Source organism: Echinococcus granulosus (genome assembly GCF_000524195.1).
Source record: "Echinococcus granulosus chromosome Unknown EG_S00106, whole genome shotgun sequence".
Taxonomy (NCBI): Eukaryota; Metazoa; Platyhelminthes; class Cestoda; order Cyclophyllidea; family Taeniidae; genus Echinococcus; species Echinococcus granulosus.
The window spans coordinates 211,989-226,623 of record NW_020170486.1 but is presented as its reverse complement, the minus strand read 5'-3'; the positions used below and the strand labels follow the sequence as shown (position 1 = coordinate 226,623).

Here is a 14,635-nt window from a genome sequence, read left to right as displayed (position 1 = left end):
CCCGAGAGGGTGTCGTTCTGTCCCTCCCCTCTCTCCTTACCCCACCTCCCAGACTGGGAGGACAAGTTGGCCTGCATTGTTAAATCGAGGCGAGTTAGCACCGTGAAAGCAAAGCAAGGCGCATTCCCACCCTCCTCCTCCGCCTCCCACCCAGAAGATGGTGGAAAGCATCGCAGAGTGGCATTATTTCAGGCCGGCAGATGCTGCACTGCCTACGGGCGTGAGTTGGACCTACAAACAGTATATGTTAGGGCTCATGACGAAGAAAGAGGAGGGAGGAAGTGGGCTAATGGGGAGAGGGGCGAGGCGAGGCGGGGGTGTTAGGGCCTAAGCAAAATTGTATTTGGCTAGTTTTTATGTGCTTTGATTAAGGACCGGGCAGGGGGTGGGTGTGGGGCTTGGTGCACACGTGAGGCCTAAACTACCCACCAGATGGTCGCAGGTTAAAATTTTGCACAGATGGAAAGTGACGTGAGGTACACTGCACACCTCGTCTTTCACCCAGACTCTACTCTCCCAAATGGCTTCCTTTTGCCTAAGCAATATAGTCATCTTTTTGTTGGAATAAAGGACATATTCCTTAGCTGCAATTTTTCCTTTTAAAAATTACTTATATGTACTATTTTTCAGTTAAAATCTAGGAAATTGTCATCTTTGGTGCTACCGTCTTGAGTACACTTTAAACAAAGAAAAGGAAAATAAGTTGGCAATTACTCAATTACGCTTTCTCTAATGCCTAGTTATTAGGATGTCAAAGGGAATGCCTTTCCATCGTGTAAAGGGATTGGCGTGAGGGGCTGTGGACAAAATCGTCAAAAATTTCCGCCAATCATTGACAAGCTGGAGTCGGCCGGCTGTTGAGTGCTAATCTGATTGGAGCATTTTGGCAGAGTACTGACATATCATCGGTGTGACACACACACACCCCCGCAAGTTGGTTATATTATCAACTGAGACCAGTTTCACCATCACATAACGCAACAGAAGACGTTAAGTGGCAAATCTATAGCAGAGGTCTCACTCATGGCCGACGAGAGGACAGGTAGCCTCCACCAGCCCTGTGTGGATGGATCAGCAACTTCAAATGGACATTTCAATCTGCCGGATATCTTACCCAACATGTCAAACACATCACCGATAGGTGAGGAGAATAATGACTTCTCCGGTACACCTGCACAGAACTTTCTCGAGGAGATGACTTTACCCCCATCTGATAACGTTTTTACACCCTCGGAACGTGTTCCCCCATTTGTCGGTCAATACACCAGTCACCCGAACGGCATTAACGGGAACCCGGCATTATTTGATGTCTACCCACCGTACGTCCCCACGGCAATAACCACATCCGGTTATGAGGGTGTAGGATCATCTCAACAACATCTACCGATCTCTCATAACGGCGCCTTGCATACGCCTTACAATTCGATATACTACGGTAGTAGTCATACCTACCCAGATGATGTCCGCACGCGGTATATTTTAACCCCGGTACAGGATACAAGAGGTTCCACATCTCCCCTGTCTCAGGAAGAATTACTTCAGCATTCCACCTACCACGGAGGGATAAATTTGACCCACGATGCTGTCACCCCAACAACGGTGATAAGTAGTCTCTCCACTAGTCCGAATGACTACACCCTGGCTGCATCCACCACAGGTACCATGACCGATTCGGGAGGAGGGGGAGGCGGGGTCGGCGGTGGACATGGTACGTCTCTACCTAATCGTAGGCCATAATTACTGCCTCCTTCTATCACAGAGGCCAATCGTGGATTGGGGAATCGGCGAAAACCGCGAAAACCTCGAACTATTTATACCCCAGCACAATTGGAACGTTTGAATAGCCGATTCACCAAGTCCAAGTACCTCAATCTCTCGGAGCGGGCTCAACTCGCCAGTGATTTGGGCTTAACACAGACTCAGGTAATATTTTTTGCTCCCCTTTTTTTGAAAAAAAGAAACCAAATTCCCCTCTCCAACTCTCTTATTTCTATTGCCATGGCGACAAACTGGAGAGGTCATGGGACCCCTCCTGTAAATTTAATATCGACTTAGCTGTCAGACGAATTTTCTTCTTGTCCTTTTTTTTGACAATCATTAGTTGAGTTGATCTGAGAAGGCCAAAGCGAAGGCAAAAAAAGGGAGAGAAAACGAAGTAAATAGAGGCAAACACGTGACAATGATTGATAGGCTCTTCACAGAGCAAATGTAAGAGGCTTACCTCTTTACCTGTTTAATTATCTCCTCCTCTGCTTTAATAATTTCACTTTTTTTGCGGGGACCCGGGGAAAAATAATGCATTGCCAACACGACCGGCGGAAATATCGATAACCGGAGAAGAGGGGGATAGTGGGTGGGTACCCACTTGACTGACAAAAAACAAAACCGACCAATCAGGTGATAGCCGTAAAAATGTGAATTTCTCTCCTCAAAACCTCTAATTACATAGCTATGGTACTATAATCCTGTATAAATAATCATTTTTTCTGTCCATCTCCTCCTCCCTTTCTCGCAGTTTTCTCCTTCACCTCCTCCTCCTCCTCCTCATGAGTAGGTTGTGATGGGTATTCTTATTTGTGCACCTCCACAACTATGCTTCATGACGGAGAGAGAGAGAGAGAGAGAGGGCCTAGTTATGACAAAGGATTAAGTAAATAGGCTTAACTTTTGGACAATTTGCACCTGATTTGTGGTTAGTCATTTTACACCGTTGCCCCTCCTAGTTCTCCGCTTTTCTTCTCCGTGTATATAATTACTGAGGCCGTAAACGTCTTGAAGAGTACGTGAAATTTCCCACTCCATCCACCCTTTGGACTGCCTTCTGAACAAAAGCGCAAGGCTAGCAGAGGAGGGTGGATAAGGGTGTGTTGTGTGTGTGTGTGTGTGTGTGTGTGTGCGTGGTTAAGGCTTGGCCTACGATGGGACGGACATTTTACGCACTCACCTGTTCCAGGCCTGTAATTATCTTTCTTCTTCTGCTTGTGCGCATCTTCATGAGGGTGGAGAGGAGGAATTTGAAGGAGGAGAAGGACGTGGTGGTGGCGGCGGCGGAGGAGGAGGAGGAGGAGGCGAACATTCTTTTCCCATCATCACCACAACCACCACCGCCAAACCCAAAAGCCCTTAGCCATGGGCTAGCTTTACCATTTCCTCAAAACTTGTGTGCTTTTTCTTGCCCAATATCCACTAAAATTTGTCAGTCTAGAAAGGAGAAGGCAAACAGTGAGACAGGAACGCCCTTCCTCTCTATTGACTACGCCAAAGGGGATTGAGGTGGATAATTTATGCTCCAAAATATGGTTTAAAAGAAGAGGAGAGAGGTGGTGGTGGCGGTGGTGGAACACGTCTGTCTCTCTACCTCTTCCTCCCTCTCCCTCTCTCTGTGTGTGTGAATATACGAAAGCCCTATGTGTCTTTGATCTTCCTTACGCTTCTATGCATGCCTGTGGTCACAAAAAAAAACACACGACCCGTCTACCAAGCATTTCACACATACACAGTCATTTTTTTCAAAGTCCTTATTTATCCGGCTGTTATTTTCACTTCACAAGGTCAAAATCTGGTTCCAAAATCGTCGCTCGAAGTTAAAGAAACGTGGTGTCCAAATCACCGACAACTCCGATGGTAGCTCTAACAATCTCGAGGAGTCTCGGACAGAAACGGTAAGTGCCTCCTAGGTGGAGTCCCGGAGGGGAGGGGAGGGGAGGAGAGGGGATTTTACAGGAGTGAAAAAGGGGAAAAAGAGACTTTCATGCTCTAGTAGTTACCTGCCTACCCCTAGGGGCAATTATTTCACCTTCTTAATGGCTAGACATTGTGATTACTTGTTTCCATTATTTTCAGACAAGCGACGACCAGAATTCCCAGTCTACACTGCCTAGAGCGAGCAGCACAGAGTCGATGAATGGATTTAGCAATCACCAAGGCAGCAGTTGTCCGGTCTCCACTCCAAATTGGAGCCACACAGATCGAACAAGTCCAGATCTGGTGGAATTGAGCACTGAGGTTGGAGATATGGCTCAATCATTTGAACGTCTTGTATCCCATCCTAGCCAGACAATGGCAATAACTTATTCTGCTGCCTCTTACACCATGTCAACACCGGTTCCTTCCACTTCGAATAGCGCCCTACCAGTTAGTTGTGTGAGGTACTTTCAATCCTCCATGACAAATCAAGATCCCGCATTACTGAGAGGTAGCTTTGAATGGCAGCCAGGTAATACAGTGGGCATGAGACAGGAGGCCAGCCCAAATGTGCCACCGACCTCCTCATGGGAGCCCTCAACTCGAGGAGTTCAAGCACAACCCCTGGCCTCGCACCCGATGATGAACCTCTATGGTTGCACACATCGTTCTTCAACGCCATCACAACAACATCCCCAATCCTATCCAACGCAGTGGTCGGGCAGTGATTCAGCTTACAACCAAATTGCCTCAACGGACATGTCCATTGGCTATGAGTATCCTACCACCTATACCAGTGCCACTTGGCAAGGTCAAACAGAGGCAGCAGAGACGGACTACTAGTCACCTTCTGTACAAAATGACCTGACGTTGACGTGACTATTTTTTACACTACTCGGTACACCTGCATCATAGAGTAGAAAAAGTACAAAATGCGCCTTCCATGCGTTTTCTTTCTTTTCTTCTCCTTTTTTCCTATTTCAAAGTGTCGTAAATAAAAAGTAAAGGCCTTCGAGAGTGACGATGGTGGGTGACAACAGGCAGTTGCCACCCGATTGTTTAAGCCACTGGGTGTGGGAGGATCGAGGGCATTCGACCGTCATTTGTGTGATGTGAGGTCAAAGCCAATGTGGTATCGGAATAGGGATTTTTCGACAAAAATTGTTCCTTCCAAACATGACCTCCCTACATGCTGAGGCTCGACTTTGTAATGTCACATTTGACACGACATTGAAAAGAGCAGTCACCTAGACGGGGAGAAATAAATTTCATTTATTTAATTAAGGCGGTATAAGATATGGGAAAAAAATCCCGGTTTGAGTGAGCACCCATCCATCCATCTTCACTTTTGCCGAATTACTTAAAACCAGTAGTCTACAATCAGCTTTCAACCTTTAATCGAGAAAGTGTCTTTGAGTAAAATACACTTCATCCGTATTTCTTCAACCGACTGACCTCCAATTACATGTTTTACTGAGCGTCGGGATGCCCTTGGAAAGGTCACAACTGCCCCTGTTCAAAAGGCCAATCAATTGTTCGATTGAATTGACCGCGTGACAAGTTGTCAAATTGTACCAAACCTGTGACTGCGCCAAGATTACCGAGCCCCCAAGGCAGAGCGAAACGCTGATTTTTTCCCTCCTGCATCATCCCCGTAAAAACCTTGATAATTTAAAATTTTCTCTCTCCTCCTCGCTTTGCCAACATGTTGTCAAAATATGAGATATCTTCCTTTGCCTCGTCTCTCCCATCCAAGGCTCTAAATCTGTCGGACATGGAAGTGAGTGGACTGGCCATGGTTTAGCCCACACCGTCCACCCACTACCCCCAACGCACTTGATCCCTGACACTTTAAATGCACAAGACACTTCATTCTCAGAGATTTACTCTTCATGTTTTGCGGGCCCAACTGTCATTTGTATGACTATTTCAATTGATGACCTGTTTGGCTCAAGTTGACGGCATGCTTTTTCCCCAATGTCTGAGTCACCAGATACAAGCGGAGAACTGCCTAGGCAAGGTGAAGAGGCGGCAGGTTTGGGGAGCCGTGGTTTTAAGTTGTGCGATTTTTATTTAATCAAAACCAAAGCGTTAGTCCTTACAGAGGTTTTTTGGAGAAAATCTGTTCCTCGACACATGACCATCTGGTTGATGGGTCATGACATTTCTTACGTCACACTTGACGCGAAACTGACTACAGCTACCTCTGAAAAGGTGGTAATAAAATTTCACTTGTCTACACATCATTAGGCATCCATCCACCGTGATCCCCTTCTTCAGGTGAGTTAAAAAGACCGTCTACCACTAGAAGAAGCCAAGCAAGTACACATCCGTCCTGATGGGCAATGGGTGGATTGATGAGTGGAGAAGTTGATGCGTATGGTAAGGTAGTTGATGACAATGAGCTAGAATGAAGAAGAGTCAGACCGAAGTTCCACCGACTGGCCGTCTAAACGACCAAGAGAGTGAACACGTGGTGTGTTGAGTGAATCGGGGCATGTGAACACTTCGTAAGGTTGAGAGTGAGGATGTAGACCTAACCGGTACTTGAAATAGCAGGTTACTCACTCACACGTCATAGAAGGAGACAAACAAGGGAGGAGAAGGGAGGAGAAACCGTTCCTTGTACACCTTTCAGTCGTGTGGAGTGGGGTCTAGTAGGAAGACGTGAAGCATGGCGGTGGTTTTGGGGTAGGTTGTTGTGTCTAGCAATCGCGAAGCATGGACTATTGGGGATGAGCAAGTTGACAGGGTCTATTGAAGCCTCCAACTTACCATTCGCCATTGCAACCACGCCTTTTTCCCTATCTCGTCTCCACTCTCTCTGCAGTCGCTCCCTTGTTCACCACATGGCGAAGCAATATCCCGCCTATTTGGTGTTGTGTACCACGTGATTCTACAATCACCTACTGCCCTCTCCACTTTCTCCTCCTCCTCCTCCTCCCCCTCCTCCTCCTCCTCTTCCTCTTCAAAATCTGTGACGAGAAACTTTCAAAGCTGCTAACTTGCCATCATTGGGCGAGGAATGGCATCTTTTTTGAACATCTCACTGCCTTCTTCATATCGCCAGGCCACTTTTATACCGAAGTTCCACAACCATTTGCATCATAAAACAGAGTCTAAATAAATGCAATTCTGTAACTGATTGAACCTAAGTTATAGGCGCCAGCTAGGGTCGGAAGGTCCTTCAAAGGGTCATGCTAGTCTCTCCCTTGTTAACACGGTTATCTATTGCTTGACTGAATGGATTGTTTAGATGACATGCTGTCAAATTACCCCGGCGTTCTGACTGATCAGGGGTCACTGACACCTTAAGGAAAAGACTAACGCTGATTTTCTTCCTCCTCCACCACCGCCCCCCACCCTGCGCCTTCTTTGCTCCATCACTTTAACCCAAGCGGGAAGAGAGCATCAATGTAGACGCAACAAGTAATGTGGTTTTATTTAATTGTGCACTTCAACCTCCAGTTATGTGATTTTTTAAACATGGTAGTTATTTAGAGGAGTCGTCGGAGCCTTACAAATAAACAAAGTTTTGTGGGGGCAGGTAGAGATCACAGGATTGAAGCTTGCCTCTCACTCCTTTTGGTGGAGTTGACTGATGTCTGCTTAGTCTGGAGATTTGTGCACAAGCATCTCACTATAGACTGACATATTTTTGAGTTAAGAGATGCCAAGGCAAAACAATTCAACCCAATGTTAGCAGATGGGAAAGAGTTTAGAGAGAAGGAGGGGGAGCGTTGAGTCGGCTCGAGGAGAATCACGAGGGTGAGCTGATGGATGGTAAATAGAAACCTGTCAAATTGGTTTTAATACAACCCACGTAGATTATAAGCCAGGTAGCATGCAGTACTTTCTTTACTGCCTGACCCATTGAGTGCTCGACTGATAGTCTGACAAACAGACGGTGAGACTTGTGCTAAGAAATAGCAACTGTTTTGCGGCTCTTGTGAAGAGCGAAGCGAATGAACTGACAATAGGGGAGCACCAAAAGGTCAACTAATTGTCAGCTACCCACTTGACACTTGTCACTTATAAAGCGCCATCTACTCCACCCTTAAACGTCTACACTTCCAGTTTCTTGTGCCCGGATTTCATTTTTTAATGGCTTTTCCACATAATGGCCTGGTAGGCTTAAGTTGTCAGCGTTATTGTTTGAGTCACGAGGTGCGAGCGCAGGACAACGTAAAGAAGGTAGGGGGAGGGGAGTTGGAGGTTGGGAGGTCATGGTTTGCAGACACGGGCTTTTCAATTGATCAAGCCCCTTGTGGGTGTCGTAACACTGCCTTTTTTTTTAAAAAAAAAAAAATTCTGGTCCTCTCTAAATGGCCTCCTACTTACTGTTGAGTCATGACTGGCTGATATCACATTTGACAAGATGCTGACTACAGCTGCCATTAATAAGGCAAAAATGAATTTCACATGTTTTTAATGCAGTATGCGATTTGAAGACTTGACTCATCTTGGTTGGTCCTGCGTCTACACGCCATCATCACAAACATCATCAGCAGTCCATCCATTATGCTTCCTTTCTTCAAGCACGTTATTACAGATCGTTCTCCCGTATCGCGCTAGCCTGCAACAACAAGACGCCTAGCCTTATATCAATAGACCAAATTTCAACCGACTTAATGACTAAGAGATCGAGAGGATGAGTGAGTGAGCACGTGGTGTGCTGTTGAGTAAAATCAAGACAACCCAGTGTTTAAACAACAGAGATAGACAGTGGGGATGCGTGTTTGACCGACGCATGAAATCGCCTTGTTTCAGAGGCAAAAGGTAGAGGACTGGTAAGACTGCACGCTCTTGTGGAATTTAGCCTTTCTTCCCCAGCAATAATGAAGGCATACCGTCGTGAAAGTAACTATGACAGCGCCTACATGCAGTGATTTTTTGCTTCTTATCTGCAAAATGGCCTTCGAGCTATGAAAGCGAACTTCTTTATCCTCTGGGCTTTTTTAAGTAGCACGTTTCTCCAAATTTTTAGTGGCTATACTTTATCTCCTTTGTACTCAATTCGTATACGTGGAGAGTTCTTACAAACAAGGCAATGAGGTGAAGTAGCGTTGATGTCGGCGTCAACATCCATTTCCTACCACTCGTCTCCACCACCTCGCATTGAGAAGGCTCTTAGAGGATCAAACCTTTTATTCCCTGGTAATGCGCTTAATAATTATTTGATCCAGTAGACTGCTTAGGTGACAAGCCACCAATTTCTACCAAATATGTGATTGAGCGGATTATCCCGCGACCTAATGAGGAGGCAGTAAAAAATCCTCAACTTCTCCTCCTACTCCGTCAGCTTTAGCCAAAGCTACGAATCTGGCGGAGGTAGAAGAGGGCATCGACGAACTCGTGGCAACTTCAGAGAGAGTGAAGCCAAGTGTTCAAACATAGACGCTGGCATCAACACTGACCCAGACACCAGGTACTTGCGTGCTCTATTTGATGGAAGTAAGGATACTTCATCCTCACACCACTCCTATGAGTTATAAAACAGGCAGCGCACAACGATTCATTCACCGCTTGATCCATGGACAAGTGGGCTGACAGATAGATTGATTAATTGGTTGACAAACGGACGTAGAGACGCCCATGTGATGGGAAATCAGCAGCTGTATCGCAGCATTTGCGAAGAGAAGTGAACCAACTGATCATACTTGAGTAAAAAATGATCTACTCACCTGTCGCTACTCACTACCCACTTGATCCGCGACACTTTTAATGTATAAGTCACTTCCAGTGATGCTTGCTTGAATTCCGGTTGTAAGGTCTTTTTTATTTGGTGATCTGGTGGGACGACATAGTAATGGAGGGAGATAAAGTTGGGTTTTGGGGTGTTGTGTTTTAAGTTAACGGGATTTTCAGTTGATTAACTAACACCTTATAAGACACGACTCTGTGATGTCGCATTTGACACTGCACTGACCACAGCTGCCACTACGAAGGCAGTAATGGAATTAACTTATTCATTTAAAGTGTTAGGAGATGTGAATAATTGTCCCATCTTTTCCGCCTACCTATCTTTACGTCATCATCATCATCATCCTCACGATCACCGGTAACCATCCATCTAACATGCTCCGCATTTTCTGGACAGTTAAAAAGACCCTCTTTACGCGTCTTGCTAGCCTAACTCCATCAGTATGCATTCGTCCTGATGGGTGCATAAAATTACGAAGCTAGTTGCTGCTTGAGCAAAGATTTGATGATGGCAATGATGGTGATGAGCAAGGATTGGCAACAGTAATTGTCCGTTTTAGGGTAAACAACTCAAGTAGGGGCACATTCAATTTTAAGTGAAAATGAGAGTCAAGTTGAGACAGACCAAACATATCCCAACCGACTAACCGAGTGACCGAGTGAGAGAGCAAGCGACGAACACATGTGTTAAGTGAATCGAGGCATTCATGGATTGAAACACCGAAGGAAAACTGCATGAAGTCACTTTGTTTAAGAATAAGAAAGCAGCAGCTGACAGGTAAAAAAGCAGCACCTTGCAGCGTCCGTAATAAAAGTAGCAATGGCATCGTTACTTGTTTGTTTTATGCTTTTGCTCTTAAGCATTGAATTCGATCCATTGTAGCACCATTCATGCTACTTTACTTTAGTAAGTAGCATGTTCCTTCAAATTTAGGAAATCCTTCAGACGCTGCGCCTAATCTTGTTTCTACTTATTTAATACAAGTAGCTAGTCTACTCCCCTACCATAGGGATGAAGCAGGGCATAAAGGAGTCAGTTGTAGGAAGAGCAACTTTCAGATTCATCAGCTTGTGTAATAAACAACGAAGGGGAATAAAATACATCAGGGGAATAGAAAAGGCGGGGATAAGTTTGTGAATGAGGCAGCAACTCTCTGCCTCCCATCCTGAAGTGCAGCACAAGGGCAAATTTTCACTGTGTCTTCTTTCGCCTCGTCAGAAAAGAAGAAGAAGAAAGGATGAAGGTAAGGTTACATTGAGCAAAGTGATTTTAAGCGGGGTTGTTGTTAGTTGGCTGACGGTGTGGAGTTGGTTGTTCTGCATAGACACGAGGCATGAACCTTTGGAGATGAGGTGAATAATGCTGTGAAAGCGTCATATGTCCAGTTGGAAGTGGATAGCGAGTGGATCGTTTGGTACAAACCTGTTGTCAGTTTATTCACCTTGCTTCACGAGGATTACAATACAGATGTCATTTCTTATCGCAAATCTAGCCAGGAAATCCCAAGTGATCCCCTACAAAGCCCTAATCTCTCGCCTTTAGGATCGTCCTATCTATCTCCTCTGTTCATGGATTTGACGCAATCACGGACGATTTGTTACTCATTATTGTCATGTACTTTCAAAGTATAGGCGTCTTGAGGTGTGGCTCCAATTCCTTTGTCCTCCACACCGCCATTCCCACCTTTAGCATGCCGCCGAGGACGTAGAGCTATGAGGTCAAGGCTCATTCGGTCCCACTGATTCTTGTTTCAGCAATAATTGCGAGTTGCTCTGTTCTTTCTCTTTTGCCTTAAATCGAAATGTCTGTCTCATCTCGTCGAAAGTTTTGGTCATTCAGTAGAAAACATTACTGGCCTTTGTAAACGCACTGGCTTATGATGTTATGAAAGAATGGAAGCTGAAACGTAATGCAGGAGGCGAGTGAATGTTGCCAACGTGTTTCACCTGTACCACATGCTCCAATGCAAAGCCAGTTTTATCTTGCGTATCTGTTCAAATCTTGCTAAAGATAAGAGGAAACAAGCCTACAGTGTCGGCAAACAGGGAACTTGAGCATTGAGGCACGATTTGAGTTAGATGAATCACCTATGGCGTTCAAAGGACCTGTGCTGACTACCTTCCTGTTCCCTTCAAGTCTACTGCCATTCCGCGTCGGTTGAACATGTTGAATCCCTGTGATGTAAGCTTGCCTGCTTCTTGGTTCAAGTTGAAATCGGTTATAAAGACAAAACAGCGGCTTGTCATATGATTTGTCTGTATAGAACTTACGGAATGTGTACTATGACAGCAGAGCGTAGGCGAAGAAGCTGTCAAGAATTTGATTCTAGTGATGAATCACCATGGCACTGACGACAACTGCTTTCAGAGTGTGCGTTACTAGTTTTGACAGTCAGAGGTATGCACAGACATACGTGTCAGAGGTTCGCCTTAACTAATCCACTCACCACCTACATCACACTATTTAGGCACCCACCTCTTTATTCCACAAAATTGTGCTTGCTTTGTGTGTGTGCGTGGTATTGTGAACTGTTAGAGATCTTGGGTTGCCTGTTTGTGAAAGATTAATAACAACAATAATAGTTGCAATGGGATTAATACCTTCTTGCCTCTGGCAAAGCGACTGGTCGGGTCCCTTCTCAAGATGGTGGTAATGGTGATAAAAGTAATCCAGAAGAAAGAGTGGAGTAGAAAAAGTAAAAGCACAAAAATTTTCACGTTGAGATAATAATGAATGACATGTGAAATGATGGGAGTTGGTGCCTCACCTCATCCTCCTTATTTGTCGAGCTGCTCCTTTTCCATTCACACTAACGTTATCAAGTGTCATGCCAAATGGATATGCACACAAGAATGGATAGTTAGGAGAGAATGTGAGTATGAAATAGAAGTGAGCTGACTGGGGCAAGAGCCGGGTTGTTTACTTGTGGAGAAAAAATCTTTCATAAAGCTATTTATCGCATCCCAGTGTCAAGAAAAGATTTCACAGTTCCATTGCGTGGTATGGTGAGAGGCCTTAAGCTGTCTTGGTGTCCATTTATGAAAGAGAATAGCAATACACCATCCGATTATCTGATTGACTAATGTTGGCAATTGCAGGCTCCCTCTCAGCCTATGGAATAACAGCAGTTCCACACTGTGAAAGTTCAGCGAGTAGAGCGCCAACATGGAGGTAAATTAATGCAAGAGAGACAGAGGGATACCTTCGATGTCAGGCTCCTTGTCTGTGGCTTGAATTGCGCAGCATTGTATCACCACGTCTCCCCCTCTCATAGCCACACAGAAGTAACAAAAGTGGTGAAGATGACCCTGCCCAATCTACAGCTCCAGACATCTTGCATTTCGCATCAGGCACCTCAACCTTCAACCACGGTCTAGCATCCGTCGATGTTACAATCTGGCAGGATGCACATCTCGCACTCACGGCGAGCAATACAACTTCTCCTTTTCCTTATTTCTGCCTTGTTGCAATTTGGGCACCCGCTTTTATGATTTGGGTTTATTTAGCCTGAGTTGTGTAGATGAGTAATAAACTGGCTCCAGGATTGATATCTATCTTGACTTGTGTGGGTTTGTCAATACAGGAATATGACATGCACGTACGGTGGAGCAGTGGAGAGTGCTGGAGGACTGGCATGACACTGCTTTGCTCAGTCGCTTTAATCATGTATGCTTATAACAATAGTTGACCTTGAGCCCGAGCCAATCAGAATGGGACAAAGGTGCGGTTTCCAGAATGCTTGGAAAATATCTGCAAAGCGGGTGCATCCATCAGTTTGACTAGAAACGCTTTTCTGAAAACAAGGCTATCCACTGCACACGGTATATTTTCCCTTCTGTAGATCGCTTTACCGGTAAGTTTGTCCGATGCTTGACCGCCTCTTAACTAAAAGGTGAAGAAGAGATTGAAATTTAACGTTTACAAACGATTTCTTTCCACTTACACGGAAAATTCCTTAAAATAGGGGAGGTTTTTATTCCTAATCAGAAATTAAGGTTTCCATAAGTTTTGGTCAGTTTGTTATAGCTCCCTACGGCATTCATTCCGGTTGAAATATTCCATGCGAGACTGTTCCACTTCATCATTGATAGTGACAAGCAGATCTCCAAAATGCAGTTTTAGAAACCAAGACGCTGATACAGATAATAATGCTAACCTTGACCCAGCACCCTATCACTTCAGTTCAGCATTCAAATCTTCTGTGCTGCAACGCCTTGCACCCCCGGATTGCAGTGAGATAGTTTTTTCACTTGGTAACCTGATTGAATCCACCTCCCAGCGTTGTTTGTTCCTCAGTGTCTGGGTCACCAGCTGCTAGTGTAGATTGACATAGCCAAGGTGAATAGACAGGTGGGCCTGGGCTGGCAGATTGTAGTTTGAAATTACAAGAATTATGCTTAATCAAGACCAATGGAATTTTAGCTGCAGAGTTTCATTTCTTCTGAGAAAGTTAGTCCTCTATATTTTACCTTTTATTTCTTGGGACCTGACTTCGTGATGTCACATTTCACACCAAGTTGCCTAGAGCCACCACCAAGAAGGAAATAAGGAATTTCACTCCTTGTTCAAATGTGGTGTGAAATATTGGCAATCGTCTTGTCTTTGTTGACCACCCGTCTACACAATCATCATCATCACCACAAGAAAATCTTCACACGTTTAGCTAGCCAACCACCAGAGGAAGCCGATCATGTATATGTGCATCCTGATTGATGCATGGAGTTGTGAACGGTTGGCTATCTGAATGAATGAATGAATGGATGCGTATGGTAGGGTGAAGTATGATAATGATGTCAACTCAACAATGCGGTCAAGTTCCTCTCTTTTGATTTAAAGTGTCAAATAATGACAGATCAATGATAAACGGACCGATTGACCGACCCAGCTACTATGCAAACGAGAGAGTGAGTGAGCTCGCATGTAGCGTGTTGAGTGAATTGAGGCATTGAAGCTTTTAAATCACCAATGATTGTAAACAACGCTCGAAGTGGGCGGTAGGGCTGTAGACCTGACCTGAGTGGCCTTATTTCAGGGCACAAGTTCAAGTTAGGGTTCGCAGATGGCTGGTACGACCGGCCAACCATGTAGACTTGCTTTTTTCGTCGCCAAAATGGTAAGGCTGCGTCTTTTCCGATGTAATTATGCAAATTTATTTCAAAGGTGATGCAACATTTAAGCACTCTTCTCTCGGGTATACCGGTTTGCTAGGTTTTTATGGCAGCCGCATACCTTCTACTGATATCTAAT

General features: G+C 45.0%; 1 protein-coding gene across 1 annotated transcript; it reads left to right on the top strand. All coding sequences in view use genetic code 11, as the record gives it.

Annotated features, from left to right (window-relative positions):
- Nucleotides 1-1,119: 1,119 nt before the first annotated feature.
- On the top strand, nt 1,120-4,527 carry EGR_08446 (Homeobox protein Dlx1a; the record flags this gene model as incomplete). The annotated part of the gene is made up of 3 exons (XM_024497695.1): nt 1,120-1,708; nt 1,760-1,923; nt 3,844-4,527. The coding sequence occupies 3 exons, from the start codon at nt 1,120-1,122 to the stop codon at nt 4,525-4,527; spliced, it is 1,437 nt and encodes a 478-aa protein (XP_024347914.1).
- Nucleotides 4,528-14,635: the final 10,108 nt, after the last annotated feature.